Source organism: Eutrigla gurnardus (assembly GCF_963514095.1).
Source record: "Eutrigla gurnardus genome assembly, chromosome: 20".
NCBI classification, from domain to species: Eukaryota; Metazoa; Chordata; class Actinopteri; order Perciformes; family Triglidae; genus Eutrigla; species Eutrigla gurnardus.
The window spans coordinates 16,215,670-16,230,337 of record NC_139931.1 but is presented as its reverse complement, the minus strand read 5'-3'; the positions used below and the strand labels follow the sequence as shown (position 1 = coordinate 16,230,337).

Sequence of the window (14,668 nt, the reverse complement as noted above, 5' to 3'; positions counted from 1 at the left end):
GCTGAATCTTCATTTTCAGACTTTCTATCTTCCGTGTGGTGACGAGTGAAACGGGAGGCGGGGCATAAGGAGGAATTTGATTTGACCATTGAAACGATGAGCTCACCACCTTCTCAAGCTCTGTGCCGAGGCTCTGTTGGCAAGAAATAAACATTGGGTTTTGATATAAAAATACAAAGAAATAAATTGGCTGTAATCTTTTCTGCATTTATTGTTAAATAGGTCCACAATTTGACCAGGGATGTGATCCAAAAGGGTTAAAAAGGCATTTTTCATTTCAGCTCGACTTTAAGAAACTCAACATTTGTGAATGTAGAATACAAACTCAGGACCTTAAAAAGCCCACATTCTCATCCTACATGGAAGCTACAGCCCTGAGTCGTCGTGGGTAACAATTTACAACTTCAAAAGTTTCAAATATCCCTCTTTTTTTTAAATACATTTTCACTTTTGACTTTAACATCAAAGTAGACGCAAAGACGCCATGATAACTGTTAGAAATATTAATATCCAAATCTGTAAAAATATGCTTCTTCTGCTCTTTGGCTTTTTGCATTCGTAAATTGAACAACAGCAAAACATATTCCATATTTTTAACATTTTGCTGCTAAGGCACAAATTAAGTCCTCGGGCACATCGACGTTGGAGATGAGTCTGCAGGACAGGTTGAGGTTCTCAGCTTTGTCCACCAGAGGGAGGAAGTGGATCGTGTTAGCTGCTAACATGATGAACGTCCCTTTCTTTGTGAATGTGAAGTGATGGGTGCTCAGAGCCAAAACCATTGTGAGACCACACCAGGTGTTGGTCTCTTCTATCAGTCATTCAGACGGCGACGCGTAGCGTCACAAATCTTACAGATCGTGTCCATCGTGTCCTCACATGACAGAGCAACACTGACAGGCCTTGCGCTTGGAAGTGCCTGCTCCCTCTGCTGCAGTGGGTGAAGATGAATTATGTAGCCCCTCATCCTCCTCCTCCCCCTGGACTTTAACTCCCGCCCTGTTACCATCCAGGGGAATGTCCTGAAACACCTGGGACTCCTTCTCTGCCTGAGGAGGATCAGAGGTTTCAGGTCCTAAGACGTGTTCTTCTCCTTCCTCGGTGATCATCACTCGCTCCACGGTGAGCATGCCTTCGTAGTCCTCCTGGCCGTCGCCTTGGTCACCGTCGGTGTATCCCATGAACATGAGAGTGACCGGGCCTTCCTCCAACCTCAGATCCTCCACGTTACCGACCTCTCCTGCAATGTCTTTGACCGCCATGACGCCTCGCTCCTCTCTTTCATCCTCCCTGTCGGGGAGGTCCACAGCTTCCCAGTCGTCTCCTCTAGAGCTGTCCAACTGCATACTATCCTCCTTTGAAACAGCATGATGGGTAGAAAAAGACACCACCCTTTCCTCCGGAGCTCTGTTGGCATCTACGTGCTGCGTCTTCGCCTCCGCCTCGTCCGCCGTGATGGTGACCTCATCCAGCAGCACTTTCATACCAACCCCATCGACGAAGCTCAAGATCTGCCCGAGCTCTTCAGTCGAGGGCTGAGCTCCCGATCCGCCGACAGCGTGGACGCTCTTCCTGCCGTCGTCGAAGACGGCGGTGGCCGTCGGAGCGCCGGGCGGCGCGGACAGGGGCGCCACAGACCTGACCACGGTGGCGCCCGTCTTTGGGTCTCTCTCCACCTGCACTGCCACCATTCCCAGGACTGCAGGATAAAGACACATGTTGGAGATTTGTCAAGTCCTTATGGGTAAAAGGTGACGGGTGCAAAGGTTAACGCCCGGTCAGGACCAGAGCGTGTGTAACTAATGAGTCGGCACTATAAGCCAAACGCAGCACGCTTCTTACTCCACAGCCCTCCAGCACACATAAAAAATGAACAAACATAAATAACAACGTGGAGCTAAATATAACAATGTTCTCAGGCCTTTCACCTCAGACCCATCAACTCTTACCCTGAAGGCAGAGCCTCATTAAATAGAGGGACGAATGCAAATAACTCACTGTGGAGCCTTCCTTTCTGTATATCAATATATATTCATAACATTTCTGTTTCAGCACTGCTCAGTCACATCATCACAAGCACAGCTTTAAAAAGCCATTTAGTGTTTTATAGGAGCTAATCTGCACACGTTTTATGGAATACATGACCTCTGTGTTGGCTGATGCCTTGTCTTTAAACTATACTAAATACTGAACATCTACATTTATGACAACTTACAACAGAGTCACTCACCTGATCGGCCATCTTGCCCACTTTCATGAAACATCCTTTGTGCCATTTGTATGGAGAGGTGATCCTCTTTATTCACTGGGAAAGAAAACATAAGTTCTACTGCATTTATTACAATGTATGTCAGGCAGAAATCAGTATAAGTTCAGTGTTTGTTTTCATCTTGTTTGTACGATCGATAGTTCACGCAAAAAGGAGATTAAAGAGTTAAACAAAGTCTTATTAGTTTGCTGGAGCTTTGAATGTGCCAACATGACGTCAGCATGACTCCGTGTTTCTGCCGTACGCTGCCTGAGAGGGCTCGGCTGACCTTTTGCCCTCCTGGATGTAAGAGACGGCGTCACACTTGGAGCAGAGCCGTCTCTCAGCCGCGGCTCCATTCTGTCAGCCCGATTTAAATGACTATTCTTCAAGCACGGACTTAGTTCTGCTAAATTATCATGTGTCAGGAGAGAATGGAATGTGGGCAGACGTAGTCATGAGAGTGACAAAGAAGAGATGGAAGCTGATGGTAAGCTAATGACGGCGGCGGCCCGGCTGACTCCTTACCTCGTACGTCCTCGTCAGCAGCGGCCTGCGGGCAAAGAAAGGAGACAATTTAAGTGCTCTCCACGGTCAGACACTTAACGGAGAGCCAGAGTCTGCAGCTTTAAACACACGCCTCCCCCCCTCCTCTCCCGAGAATCTTTCACAGTCATCATCGGAGAAGTGTGTGAACCGAGCTCAGTCCCGTCATGTTGAGGAGCCACTTCAGCCGCGCTGTTGGCTCAATGTGGGCTTGTACAGTGAAGCGGTAGTTTAAAGAGTTTCAAGCATGCAAGATACGATGAATGCAGGCTAGGGGTCGGCAGCGTTATATCAACATTCATTTTCATAAATGAATCTGATTTTATTCCATCCATATAGGCGATGTGTATACATGGCAACATTTGACATTTTTCCCCCTTCATGAGGATGATATCTGAGGGCGCTATACAAGGAGGATGCCACATCTAAGATGCAATCATTAAAGTGATGGTTGGGAGTAAAATGCACCCTAGGTCATTTCCACCATGACATCCAGCCAAACACCACCTCGGAAGCCGAATGGCTTAGTACTGGCACTAATGGTACATTTTGTATATCTTGTAAATTACCCCACTGATAATGCATGGAATGTTACCAAACTTCTGCAGTAGTACACATAGGGTCTGTACTCACAAAACGAGGAATTTGAACGTTTGTAAGTACATCAGGAGTTTATTTAAAAGAACAAAAGAACTGCTAACGCTAACGCTGCGCCGACGCCATTTCCGTGTTTACCAGGCTGTTTCCGTGATGCGAGTTTCACGCGAGAGTATGAAAAACACTTGTTGACCTGATAATACAAGCATTTATAAAAATTCTGCAGAACTTTTTCATACTCTCTCGTGAAACTCGTGTGACGGCATCAGCTGGGTAAACACGGAAGTAGCGTCTACGCTGCGGTAGCGTTAGTTTGCGTTAGCAGCTTAGGATAGAAGCTATCAGGCAAGTGTTCTTTTAAATAAACTCCTGATGTACTTACAAACTTTCAAATGCCTGGTTTTGTGAGTACAGACCCTATGTGTACTACTGCAGAAGTTTGGTAACATTCCATGCATTTTTAGTGGGGTAATTTACAAGATATACAAGATGTACCATCGTGCCATTACTAAGCCATTCGGCTGATAGCCCAATGTTGACCATCGCTAAAAATGCTTTGTGTTGCAATGTGTTTGGCTGGATGTCATGGTGGAAATAACCTAGGGTGCATTTTACTCCGAACCATCGCTTTAACCTGAGCAACCTTCCAATGTTCATTAGGTCTAAAATTAACAAGAAGAAGGCAACGAGAACTAGCCAATCAGAGGCAGAGTAGGTAAGGTTTTTGGTTTAAACTACCGTAAATAAAAGGCCACACGACTGTCAAAGGCTGTGAAAAACCCTCTCTTGCACACTTATTGTGATAGTTATAATGTTGCCTTAGAATAATATCCATGCAAACTAAAAACAAGGAGGCCGTTAGTTTCATCGTTCACCAAATTCCGGGCTAAAAACTCTGTGTTGATTTACTCACGCAGCGATAAATCATTATGCGGCAGCGCCGGTTCTCCATTTCTTATTCATGATACATAATTCGAAGCACTCACATCCCAGCTGTAGAGGCTCGTAGATTCTTTTCTGTTTGCTGTAACGTTTATTTATTTAACACTCGGCTGCTCGGGATGTGGCACGAGGCCAAACTGAACAGCATCTGAATCTTTTGACATAGGAGATCATTTTGCCCCTCATTTCATATTCACCTCAGTCGAGTTTTTCAAAATGTGAAGCCTCTGAGGGGGATGCGGTGCGGTTCATTTCCTCACTGCCTTCACAGCAGCTCAAATCCTAAACTACGTTGAGGCTATTTACAAGATATCTCTGACTTTTCCAACTGTATTTTGCAACCTGGATATTGTAAGATGAAATATTCCGTTGTCCCAGAAGTATGCGATGCATATTCACGGGTGTTTGAGTCTCTCTAGAAACATCTGCCGACCTCACCACAAAGTTGACAGATTCTGTGTTGTGTTCTTGGGAGGCTCGTTCCTCTTCTCTGGCATCAGCTGGCTCCTCGTCCTCGGGCGTCTCCTGACTTTCACTTGGCTCCCTGACACACATCGGCATGGGTGGAATAATTGTTAGCATAAGAAAAATGCACATTAGACCAAGAAAAAACACTGTGTGTGTGTTTATGTGCATGGCTATAATCCATCACATCAGCTGTCACATGGCTGCCTCCTGTTTGATCTCGCCATGGTCAATATAGAAGTGTATCTGTGACGAATATACCGCTCCATGGCCAATAACATCTTTAGAAACGCGACCCTTGCGTTTCTGTTATCTGTGTGCCAGCAGAGTGCAGACTAAATAGATTTAAATGTGCTTTAACATTGTCAAAGTGTGGAGAATGATCTGTTAAAACGTGGCTCACGCTGTCGTGCGCTCGACTGCTTCGTTCTGTGGCGGCGGACGGTGCTCGCCGCTTTCATGGGAAGGAAGGACGGCAGGTGATTCGCTGAGCCACTGCTCCCTCAAGTACTTCCTCTGCATGAGAACCAGGATGACAAAAGGGAAGCATCATGAACAGTTCAAACAAAAGTCAAGAAGGAAATTACAATTCACAACGACCGACCGGGAGAAAGTCAGAGTATCACACTGACGGCAGCCCTGCTCAGCTGTGACTCCACTGTCTGCGTCCTGTTCCACCATATTCCACCACAGAAAACAAGCCGCTGCCCTCGGAGCCGCTCCGCCTGCGTCAACGCCGACCAGAAGCGATCATTCGGGGGGGATCGAGACACCTGGCAGCGCTCTTCTGCCGTTTTGGCTCGAGGCCTGTGGGTGCTGCCGCTTTGGATCTGGCCGAGGATGAGTAAGGCGGGCAGACTGCTGTTGTCTGAGAGTGACAGTGAAAAGGTGTCACGGCCTCCAGGCGTCCTGCCCTCGTAGTTACCACACAATCTGTCACTGTGTCCGACTAAGCTGGAGTGACAATCTGGAACTTGACAAAGCCCCGAACTCCTGATTGATCCGACGCATGTATTCATGTGCTCTCATGAATGCCGTCGTCTACTCTGTGCTCATATTCTTCCTCACATTTAGTCGCCACGAACACGAAGGAGGCGTTGTTGTTCCTCTAGGCTAAATCCCTCCGCCGCCAGCGATGCACTTGCCCCGAGGCAACGGGAGGTTGGATGAAAGCAGAAGTGTGGCACTCTGTTAGTATGCACTCTGTTTGTTAGTATGCACTCTGTTAGTATGCACGCTGCAGCACGAGGGTTGTTGTGTGTTTACTTTCAGGGGAGCATGTCCTGCAGCGAATGGGATGCACATGTGCAACCAATCAACCGACCCACGTCAAAATAGTTTCTGTGAGGAAATCCGAGGTCATAATGGAGTCCGGGTGACCCCACCCAGAACATTAGAGCTGGGCGTCGGCGAGCAAGCAGCTCAGTTTGGCAGAAGTCAGAAGACATGACATAACACGAGGGTGGGTCGCAGTGACATAACACAAGGGTGGGTCGCAGTGACATAACACAAGGGTGGGGGTCGCACCATGAAGCAGCTGGAAATGAGGGAATAAAAGATGGCTAGATTCCAGCACTCAGGCTGTATCCGAAACCGCATACTATACTGCTAGTACGTACTGATTTGGCCAAAATGTAGTATGCAGTATGCAAACAAAAGCAAAATCTGCAGTATGCGAAAAGTTCCCGGATGTCGTACTGATTCGGAGAATATTTCCAGTATGCATTCAACCAGTCTACTCTGCCTACTGTTTCCCACAATGCAATGCGCTGGAGCCTGGATAAATCGAGTAATGACGGAGCAGTACGGCGTTTATATTTGTTATATTTGTTTACATAAGAACAGTGCATAGGCTACTTGATTATTGTGACGAAAGCTATATAGGTACAATAGAAATCCAGGCTGTTGTACAAAAAAGTACTCTGTTAATTCAAACGTTTTTTTTATTAATATTTGGTGATTTCTGTACATGCAGAGCTCCCGAGATTATACTGTATACTGTCCACTACAAACAGCGGTTAAGATAACTGGCTTGCTGTCTCCCCCGGGACGACGACGCATGTTGGCCGGCGGAACACCTCTGGAGACGGGCTGCTGCCTCTGAGACGACCCGCTCCTTCCGGAGCTTCACTTCTCCGAAAACATCGAGGCAAATTACTAAACAGCCGTCATTTGGGTAAACTAACCGCACATTGGGGATCTAAACGGTTACTTTCTCGCATGAAAAAATATTAAAATGTAATAAAGTGACATAATAACAGCGCTACAGCGGGAAATAAAACAGCGTTTCGCCTGTTTTACAACTACCGCTGCTGGTCGCCACGAAATGCATTCTGGGAAACTTGCATACTGCATACTGCGGTGTGAACGGCGTTGGTCTGCTGAAGTAGCATACTGAATCCCACATTCAGTACGCAGTATACAGTATATACTAACGCAGTATGTAGTAGGCAGTACGGTAGTATGCGGTTTCAAATACAGCCTCAGTGTCCGCGGCGTTTACAAGAAAGAGCCGCCATTACAGGAATGTTTTGGACGAGAGGATTGATTCCAGTCTTCCATGTCTGCTGGGAATGTGAAGCTGGTAGCAGGTGCTGGCAGGTGGATTTTGTTACCAGAGGCGGGCTAGCCGTTTCCCCCCCGTTTCCAGTCTTTATGCTAAGCTAACTGACTGCCGGCTGTAGCTTCACGTGTTTCCTTCATGTGAGAGTCTAACTTTTAACAAGAGATTGAATCAGTGGTATCTTAAACTGTCTAACTTTTTCCTCTGAATAGTTCGGGGGTGGGACCACCTGGGAAGGATTTGCTTCGATTGGAAAAACTTAAAACAGCATCGCTTAAATCACCTTTTCTTGAGCCGTCTTCAACCGCTCCTCCTCCGTCTCCCTCGTCAGCCTCGTCTCTTCTTCCTGCCGCCGACGCCTTTCCTGGTGACGGGAGAAAAGAGTGAAATCCTTGAAGAGGGAGCGTGAGGGAGGGAAGGAGAAGAGACTCTCCTGTCACCGCTGCTGAGGCGTGTCATCAAGGAGATGGGCGCTAAGTAGCAAACTACGAGGTGGTTATGACTTTCAAAGTCTATTGAGAGAGAGGCACCACTGTGGAAGAACAGCTGATAAGGCAAGATGGTAAAATTCACTGTTTAAAAGCACTTCAGGCTCAATCCCAACTCCCTTCACTTTCCCGCCGCAGTTATCACAGTAAATGTAAAAATGCGACAGATTGCCTCCTCTGCCTTCAGATTTCTCTAACACTCACAAAAAAGAAAATGTAATCAATATTCTAGGAATGTTATCACGACTTACCCCTCACTCATAAGGAGCCTTCCCGCTCTTATCTCTCAACAGCAAAGGAAAGGTGAATTATTCCAACAACAAAATGAAAAGCAGCTTAATGTGAACTAAAAGGACTGTAACTAACAAAAGAGAGGACTTGATCCAATAGCCCTGTACTTATGGTGGTGGGTTACACCCGGTTTTTTATAATATGATTCTTTAGTAACACCCCTTTGCAGTCATGGTCCCTGAAGACAAGGACTTCTTCTGTATGAGAGAGAGAGAGAGAGGGAGAGAGGGGTGGGGGGATATTTTTAGGAGACGTGGCCGACGGATTAAAGCGAGGAGATACAGCTGGCGGAGTGCAGGGATGCCTAAAGAAATAGTTGAGTGACGCAGCACATTGCATGCATGCTGACTCGGTATGTGTACCACTAATGTAAGCTGTAAACACGCCGAGCCCCCATCCCCCACCCCCCACCCACCACCCCTCCCGGTGAAGTGGGTCACTTGTGTTTAAGCCCATGTTACATTAGGGAGAGGTCTAAAAGGCTCCACTCGGGCCCTCCGTCCATTCGTTTCACAGATCACTGATCACCACAAAGTTAGCTCTCTGCTCGCTCACTTCGGGCGGTGCCGATCAAGTGGGACCGCTCCACCGAAGTGACACGAGACGAAGACGGCGCGGCGGGATCATTTTGACATGATGCGAGGGTCCGAGTTGGCTCAAGGCGCACTGAAGTGGACGGTAAAAGGGCAAAAGTAAAGAGACTAAAAGAAAAGACATTCTCACCGTGATGGCTTGCAGCCTTTGTTGGTAGTTCTCTGCCTCAGCCATGACGGGCCTGCAGAAGAAATACAGCAATCATGTAAATGAAACGGGGACACATGGACTGGTTCTATGATGGATGCAGGTAACAGGGTATATTACTGTTTAGTTTACATTAAGGTCTCAGTTTTCACACTAAAAGCCCGAGACACATAAACTGCATCACCATGACGTTATTTTAAGCGTTGATGGAGCAGCTACGGTGTTAGCATAGCCTAGCTCCGATCCGAACTCCAGAAAACAAGCATTTTATAAGTTGTTAGCTTGTGGTCTTCAGTCACATGTGAGTATGTGGGATTGACTCGTCATAGCGGGGCTCTGTGGCACGGAGGGATAAACCAGAGTGGACTTTGGCTCCACAGACGATACTTTGATTGATAAGAAATGATTCCCAGCATTCCTTTGGATCAGCCGCGTTATCTCTGGCATGCCAGCCACGCTGAGATGAGAGGACACCTCTGTTTGCTGCAGCCGATTCAGTGATAAGCCGAGGTCACCGAAAGGAAAAGGTGTCCCTGCCAGCATTCAGTATCTCAGAGCCGGACTCCTCTCCACAACAGCGAGGAGGCAGGTTGATAGAATTATTGATTGATGGAGGAGCACTCATTGGAACAAAGAGGAGGCCGAGTGGTAAAGAGACTCCACTGTACTACAGATATTGATCAGTTTCACACCCTGACTCCCAGATGAAGTATCTAAACCGTTGCCAGGACCAGGCTCAGTTTAGCTGGGCACAGTGGGAGGGAGACATCTATAGATAGATATAGCTCACATTCCTCACACATTTAACTTGACCTCTGAACTTTTCTCCAAGCGCTCCGGGCAGTAAAGTGTACTTTAGCTCCACCTGTCGCAATCAGGTTTCATAAACTGTGGCCCTGGAGAAACCAACATAAAGGTCGTGGGAGAAGAAAAAAAAATTCATTAAATGCTGCTCATACTGTGACCTGGAACAAACCAATTTTTTTTTAACAAAGTTGTTATCTATTCAATTAAATTTTCTCCACAGACATTAGGATGTGCGTTGAAGCTTAATATAAAAGCAAGGCTTCCTTGGTTCGTAATCCCGTGACAGACTTCAGACTTCCTGCGCTCGCGTTACATCAAAGCCGCTCGCCGCGGAGCGCCGCCGCCTCTTTGAAGTCACAAGGCTTAAAAAGCCTTTGAGATGTATAATAATTCACCATTAATTACTGTTTGTTAGTTCACCACAGATAAGGGAATACCGAGTGCAGCCTGAGTCAACTAGAGAGCCTCGACTTCACATCTGAAAATGAGGTGACGGAGTCCTCCGTGCTTTTTTTCTGACCCAGCGTGATCATATGGATCAGATGTGCCTTACAGGGAATAAGTATCACTTTAAGAGTATTACACAGAGGATAAATGACAACATTACAGTGTAACGCTGGGCTTCCCAACCTTTTGAAATTTAAAAATAATATACGTCTTCTTGTCTCTGCAAATAATTATTCTCTATGAAGATATGGTTGACAACTATTTATGGTCATAAAAAGTCATATTTTGAATTCTCTTTGTTAATGGTGCTGTGGTAATGGATGCAGGTGGAGCTCAGAGAAGATCTGAATGAATTTCAGAATAAGAGCGCATGTCAGTAGGGTCCTGGGCCTTGTTGACGAGGCCAGTTGCAGATGGTAAGAGGTTTTGGTCCTGATCAGAGGGAAGTGATTCAAAAAGTTTGCATCCGGGAGGGGTCGGCCACAAACGGGTCAATGGGGGCGCGTGGGGCTCCGCGATGTTCTGAGGTGCAGCTGTTGTACAGGGGGGAGAGCGGAGGGGAGATGAGGGGGAACAGGGGAGGGCAACTACTTATACTCATATGGTGGCTAATGCTAGTTAACGTTGTCAAGCTTTAGATAGATATCACAGAGTAACTGCCATCACTAACCGTTCAGTACACTTTAATTTGAAAATGCAAAAAAGAAAAGGACTAGTTCCAGCCTCTCAGTGCCTGCAGATATCCTGTTTTCTCCACTGTACATGTTTACTAATCTCCCTGTTGTATGTGTGACTGGTTTATCATGCATATTGTACATTTCAAAGCTAATTGCATTCAGTGGCACATTTTTCCTCCCGTGTAGATCTATTCGTCTCATTCATCCATATTTATATGAATCTATATACACTTTGCTGTTTGCTGCGTTTTGTTGTCTCGGCTACGACAATAAAATCCAAATCCCATAAATCCTTGCAGCCAGGCTGGAAAATCTGGAGGAAAGCCTCCCCAGAAGGGTGCGGGCGGTTATAGCAGCATGCTAATGCTCAACAATGATACACTTCACAAACATGGGAGGCAACACAAAAGGCAGTCGTTGTGAAGTGGAACGCAGCAGGATGAGTTGGAGCGCTGTCGTGTTCCTTCGTAGTCTCGCTGACAGAACTTTGTCACAGAACGCCGAGTGATCTCATACGCGGAACGGCGGGGATCAAAGGAGACGCAAAGATCAAGACAAATTAGATCCGTGACACGCAAACAACCTCGGCGGACTCCACCGGTGGGAAGTGCACTGCGTTTCTGTTTTTGTGACATATGAAGGAGGAATAACGAGGAGCTGCGACTGTTCGGGAGACGAGGAGCCCCGCTGGGAGTACGAGAAAGAAGCTCATTGAGAAGCACAAGGTCACAGGAAAGCCCGGGGGAACTGCCATCTCCTCATGACAGGATCCTGAACGCCTCACGTGCACACACACAGCGGCGAACACACCGCCTCGGAGCGAGGGCGGATGGATACGGTTGTGTGCGCGTGGTGGGTGCGTCGCCCGGAGGCTAATGAGATCAGAGACGGGCGACTTGGGCTGGTTGATGTTTCGTTTGGCAGCGCGGCGAGTGTTTTCACAGACGCCATCATTCTCATGGTGGCCCCGTGGAAACGGCCTTACATGATGGATGCTGATCATTTGAGACCGTACGTATCATTTCCTCTGGAAACACTGAGACAGACCCGGACAGCGAGACGACCCCAGAGCTAGACGACAAGAAGGGCCAGAGTCGTGGTGAAGAGGATGGGAGCACGAAGATGAAGGCAATGGATGTGCATTGAATTCCATGGAGGTTTGTGACCCAGGAGAAACCCCCACGGTCCAAAGAACAGAGCTGCAGCCGTTCAGGAGGCCGCCACTTTGTTTCTATGACGCAAAATCACTCGAGCGACAAAGAGGAGTTATATTATTGCGTTTAAAAATAATATCAAGACCAGATTAAACCACCTAAACCTGGAGGCCAACACTGTTAAACTGAAGTCTGGCTCACCTGTGGATACACCGCAAACATTTCAATGAAACAAAAGTTCAGGCTCCTCCCACTGCACGTTCACACCAAGCAAGTAAAGCCCAAGTTATGCTTCCGCGTCGACACAACGCAAGGGGGCTTGCGGACCCCTTACGTCCTTGCGGACCCCCCTTACGTCCAACGCAAGGGCCTGACGTGCACCTCCCAAAAATCCTAGACGCGCGTCGAGGCGACGCAACACCAACGCAGCGGCATTGGCTGTGATTGGTCCGCTAACTACATCCGCTGGAGACCGCTATCCGGTTTCCACTCATAAACACCGCCATTTAAACTTTTAAAAGGCTACTTTTATTGTTTGCACCTCGTTTTATTGTTTGCACCTTCTCGCTTTTGCACAAAGAAATAAAACACCAAGTTCTGAAAAATTGTGGACGTTTAAAGCCGGAAAGTAAACAAATAGGCTATAACGAAGCTAACGACGATATACGTCAAGAGTCTCGGTCGGTCGGTCAGTCTTTACAAAAAACATAGCGCCCTCTACCGGTGTGGCATTGAATTGCATTTCGACACGTAAACCCAACGCAGAACCATCACGGTCTCCAAGCAACTGCGTGGCCGTTGCGTTGCCGTTGCGTGATCACTACGCGGAAGCATAATCGGGGCTTAACTCATGTTTCAGTGTTTATCGCTGCCAACCTGACATTTACATTCCATTAGAGGCCTTTCTGTTATTTACTTTTTGTTATTTATTTGTTTTTATTGACAATATGCCAGAATTTGAGTGCCTTTACTGTTAAAGTAAGAATTACATCGTGTTCATCATGTATTTTTTTTTTGTACAAGTGTAACCGAGTGAAAACATCCAGTGCTGAGAAATGCAGCAGTTCTTCAAATACCTGTCGACCGCCGTGTCAAAACGCCCAACTTTACAGCCGATATCCTGTTTACGGCCTCGTAGCCTTGAAAGTTGAGCCGCGGTTAAAAAAGAAACTGAGATGTTTCAAATATCTGTCCGAGGTGTCGGCCTGGATATTTCATACGAGCTGCTGCTTTCACACATTCTACAGTCGGGAACAATGCTACGCTTCTGCTTCAATGGAGCTGAAGGACATGCACCTAATTCATATTTCATAAATAAGCAGAGCTGAGAATGCCCATGACTTATTTATCAACACAGTCTCATTAAAGAATGAAATTCAAAAACATAATTCCCCTCACCGTTAAAAAAACACCTTCACCTTCCTCACAGTGCCGGCTGTCTCTACCTTTTTATCGCTTTTGATCTTCTCATCCAAACCTTTCTATTCAAGCTGGAAGCTGCTTGCAACAAGTGAAATGTTTACCGAGGCGGCTGATGCACACAGTTAGAAGTGCACACGGAGTATTGTGTGCAAGCCGAAGGAAAGGCAGACAACATGGATTACAAAGTCTGTGCTGCTCGCAGGAGGGGCGGCATCTCATCTTCCCCAACCTTTCTCCTCCTCGGGGGTTCAAAATGGCCTTTTACAGCTGTCACTTCCCGTTAACTGCTCAGGTCGGGCGAGAAGTGATGAGAGTGGGTGTGAAGTGTTTAAGCATCGGTGGTACACGAGAGCCCAGCTGCTGTCTGCTTCTGCTTTTAAAGGTACAGTCACGGCGTGGGATGGGACGATCATCTGTTAACGAGATGATCGTCCGTATCGTGACGGGCGAAATCTGTCTAGTTCGATATCATGGTGTAGATGTGAAAAACTCTCTTTTTAAACCCCAACCACAAAGACGTGTTGCCCGGTTACGTGTGATTGTGACGTGAAGTAACTGTTCTGCAGTTTCTGTGAGATCCCAGTGTTGATCAGTAACGGGAGAGTTGTTCTCAGCTGACACCAGAGAGCCTCGGATGGGGGGGGGGGGGGGGGGGGTACATGACACACACTGAACGCTTAACTGCATTCCAGTGAGGCCAGGCATCGCTCTCTCATCACCCGCCGTGCTCGTGTCTGTTCATCTATACATTGACATCCCGTTACATCACCTCCTTTCCACACAGGTGACTCCGTCTCGTTGCGTGGGAATATTGTGCTTTGATTTCATGCTCGGTCCTCCTCCAGCATCAGATGGGTTTATTTGTGCAGACGTGTCATCTCGCGGCGCAGATTGTGAGCCGTCGTGTGTCAGCGTGACTTTGCTTCAACATTGGCTCAAATCAGCATCAAAGCTCCGGCAGACGCTGCTGCTGCTGCAGATGGCTGCTGTGTGCTCGGCTGCCTTGTTTGTCTGAGCGGCTCTGTCGAGTGCTTGTTAATTAGGAAGAAGGGACGCCGGTGCTTCCCCAGCGGGGCCAACGCTGCCCCCTGCAGCCTCACGCTGTTTAACCCCCCCCCCCTCCTCAAACAGCAGATCAGTGGAACGCAACGCCGCTCGCTGAGTGCGTTGCTGCTCCCTGTGCACGCTCAAACTTTCTCCAAGCACTCCTGCATGTCTGAGTCTCTGCTGGAAAGGAATATGATGTGTTCTCTAAACCCTGCTGTAGTCGGCACAGAGTC

The 14,668-nt window shown here is 47.4% G+C and overlaps 1 protein-coding gene across 2 annotated transcripts; it reads right to left on the bottom strand.

Annotated features, from left to right (window-relative positions):
- Positions 1-869: 869 nt before the first annotated feature.
- Positions 870-13,599, bottom strand: LOC311031175 (uncharacterized protein). Of its 2 annotated transcripts, none has more exons than XM_084037322.1 (8): positions 13,365-13,599; positions 8,864-8,915; positions 7,645-7,725; positions 5,202-5,314; positions 4,772-4,877; positions 2,777-2,801; positions 2,231-2,326; positions 870-1,699 (listed from the first exon to the last, which is right to left on the bottom strand). In XM_084037322.1, the coding sequence occupies exons 2-8, from the start codon at positions 8,906-8,908 to the stop codon at positions 876-878; spliced, it is 1,290 nt and encodes a 429-aa protein (XP_083893448.1). In that variant the 5' UTR covers positions 8,909-8,915; positions 13,365-13,599; the 3' UTR covers positions 870-875. The 2 variants fall into 2 exon arrangements, with proteins under 2 accessions (XP_083893448.1, XP_083893449.1); XM_084037323.1 differs by having other exon boundaries at positions 2,231-2,305; positions 13,365-13,598.
- Between the last annotated feature and the right edge of the window lie 1,069 nt (positions 13,600-14,668).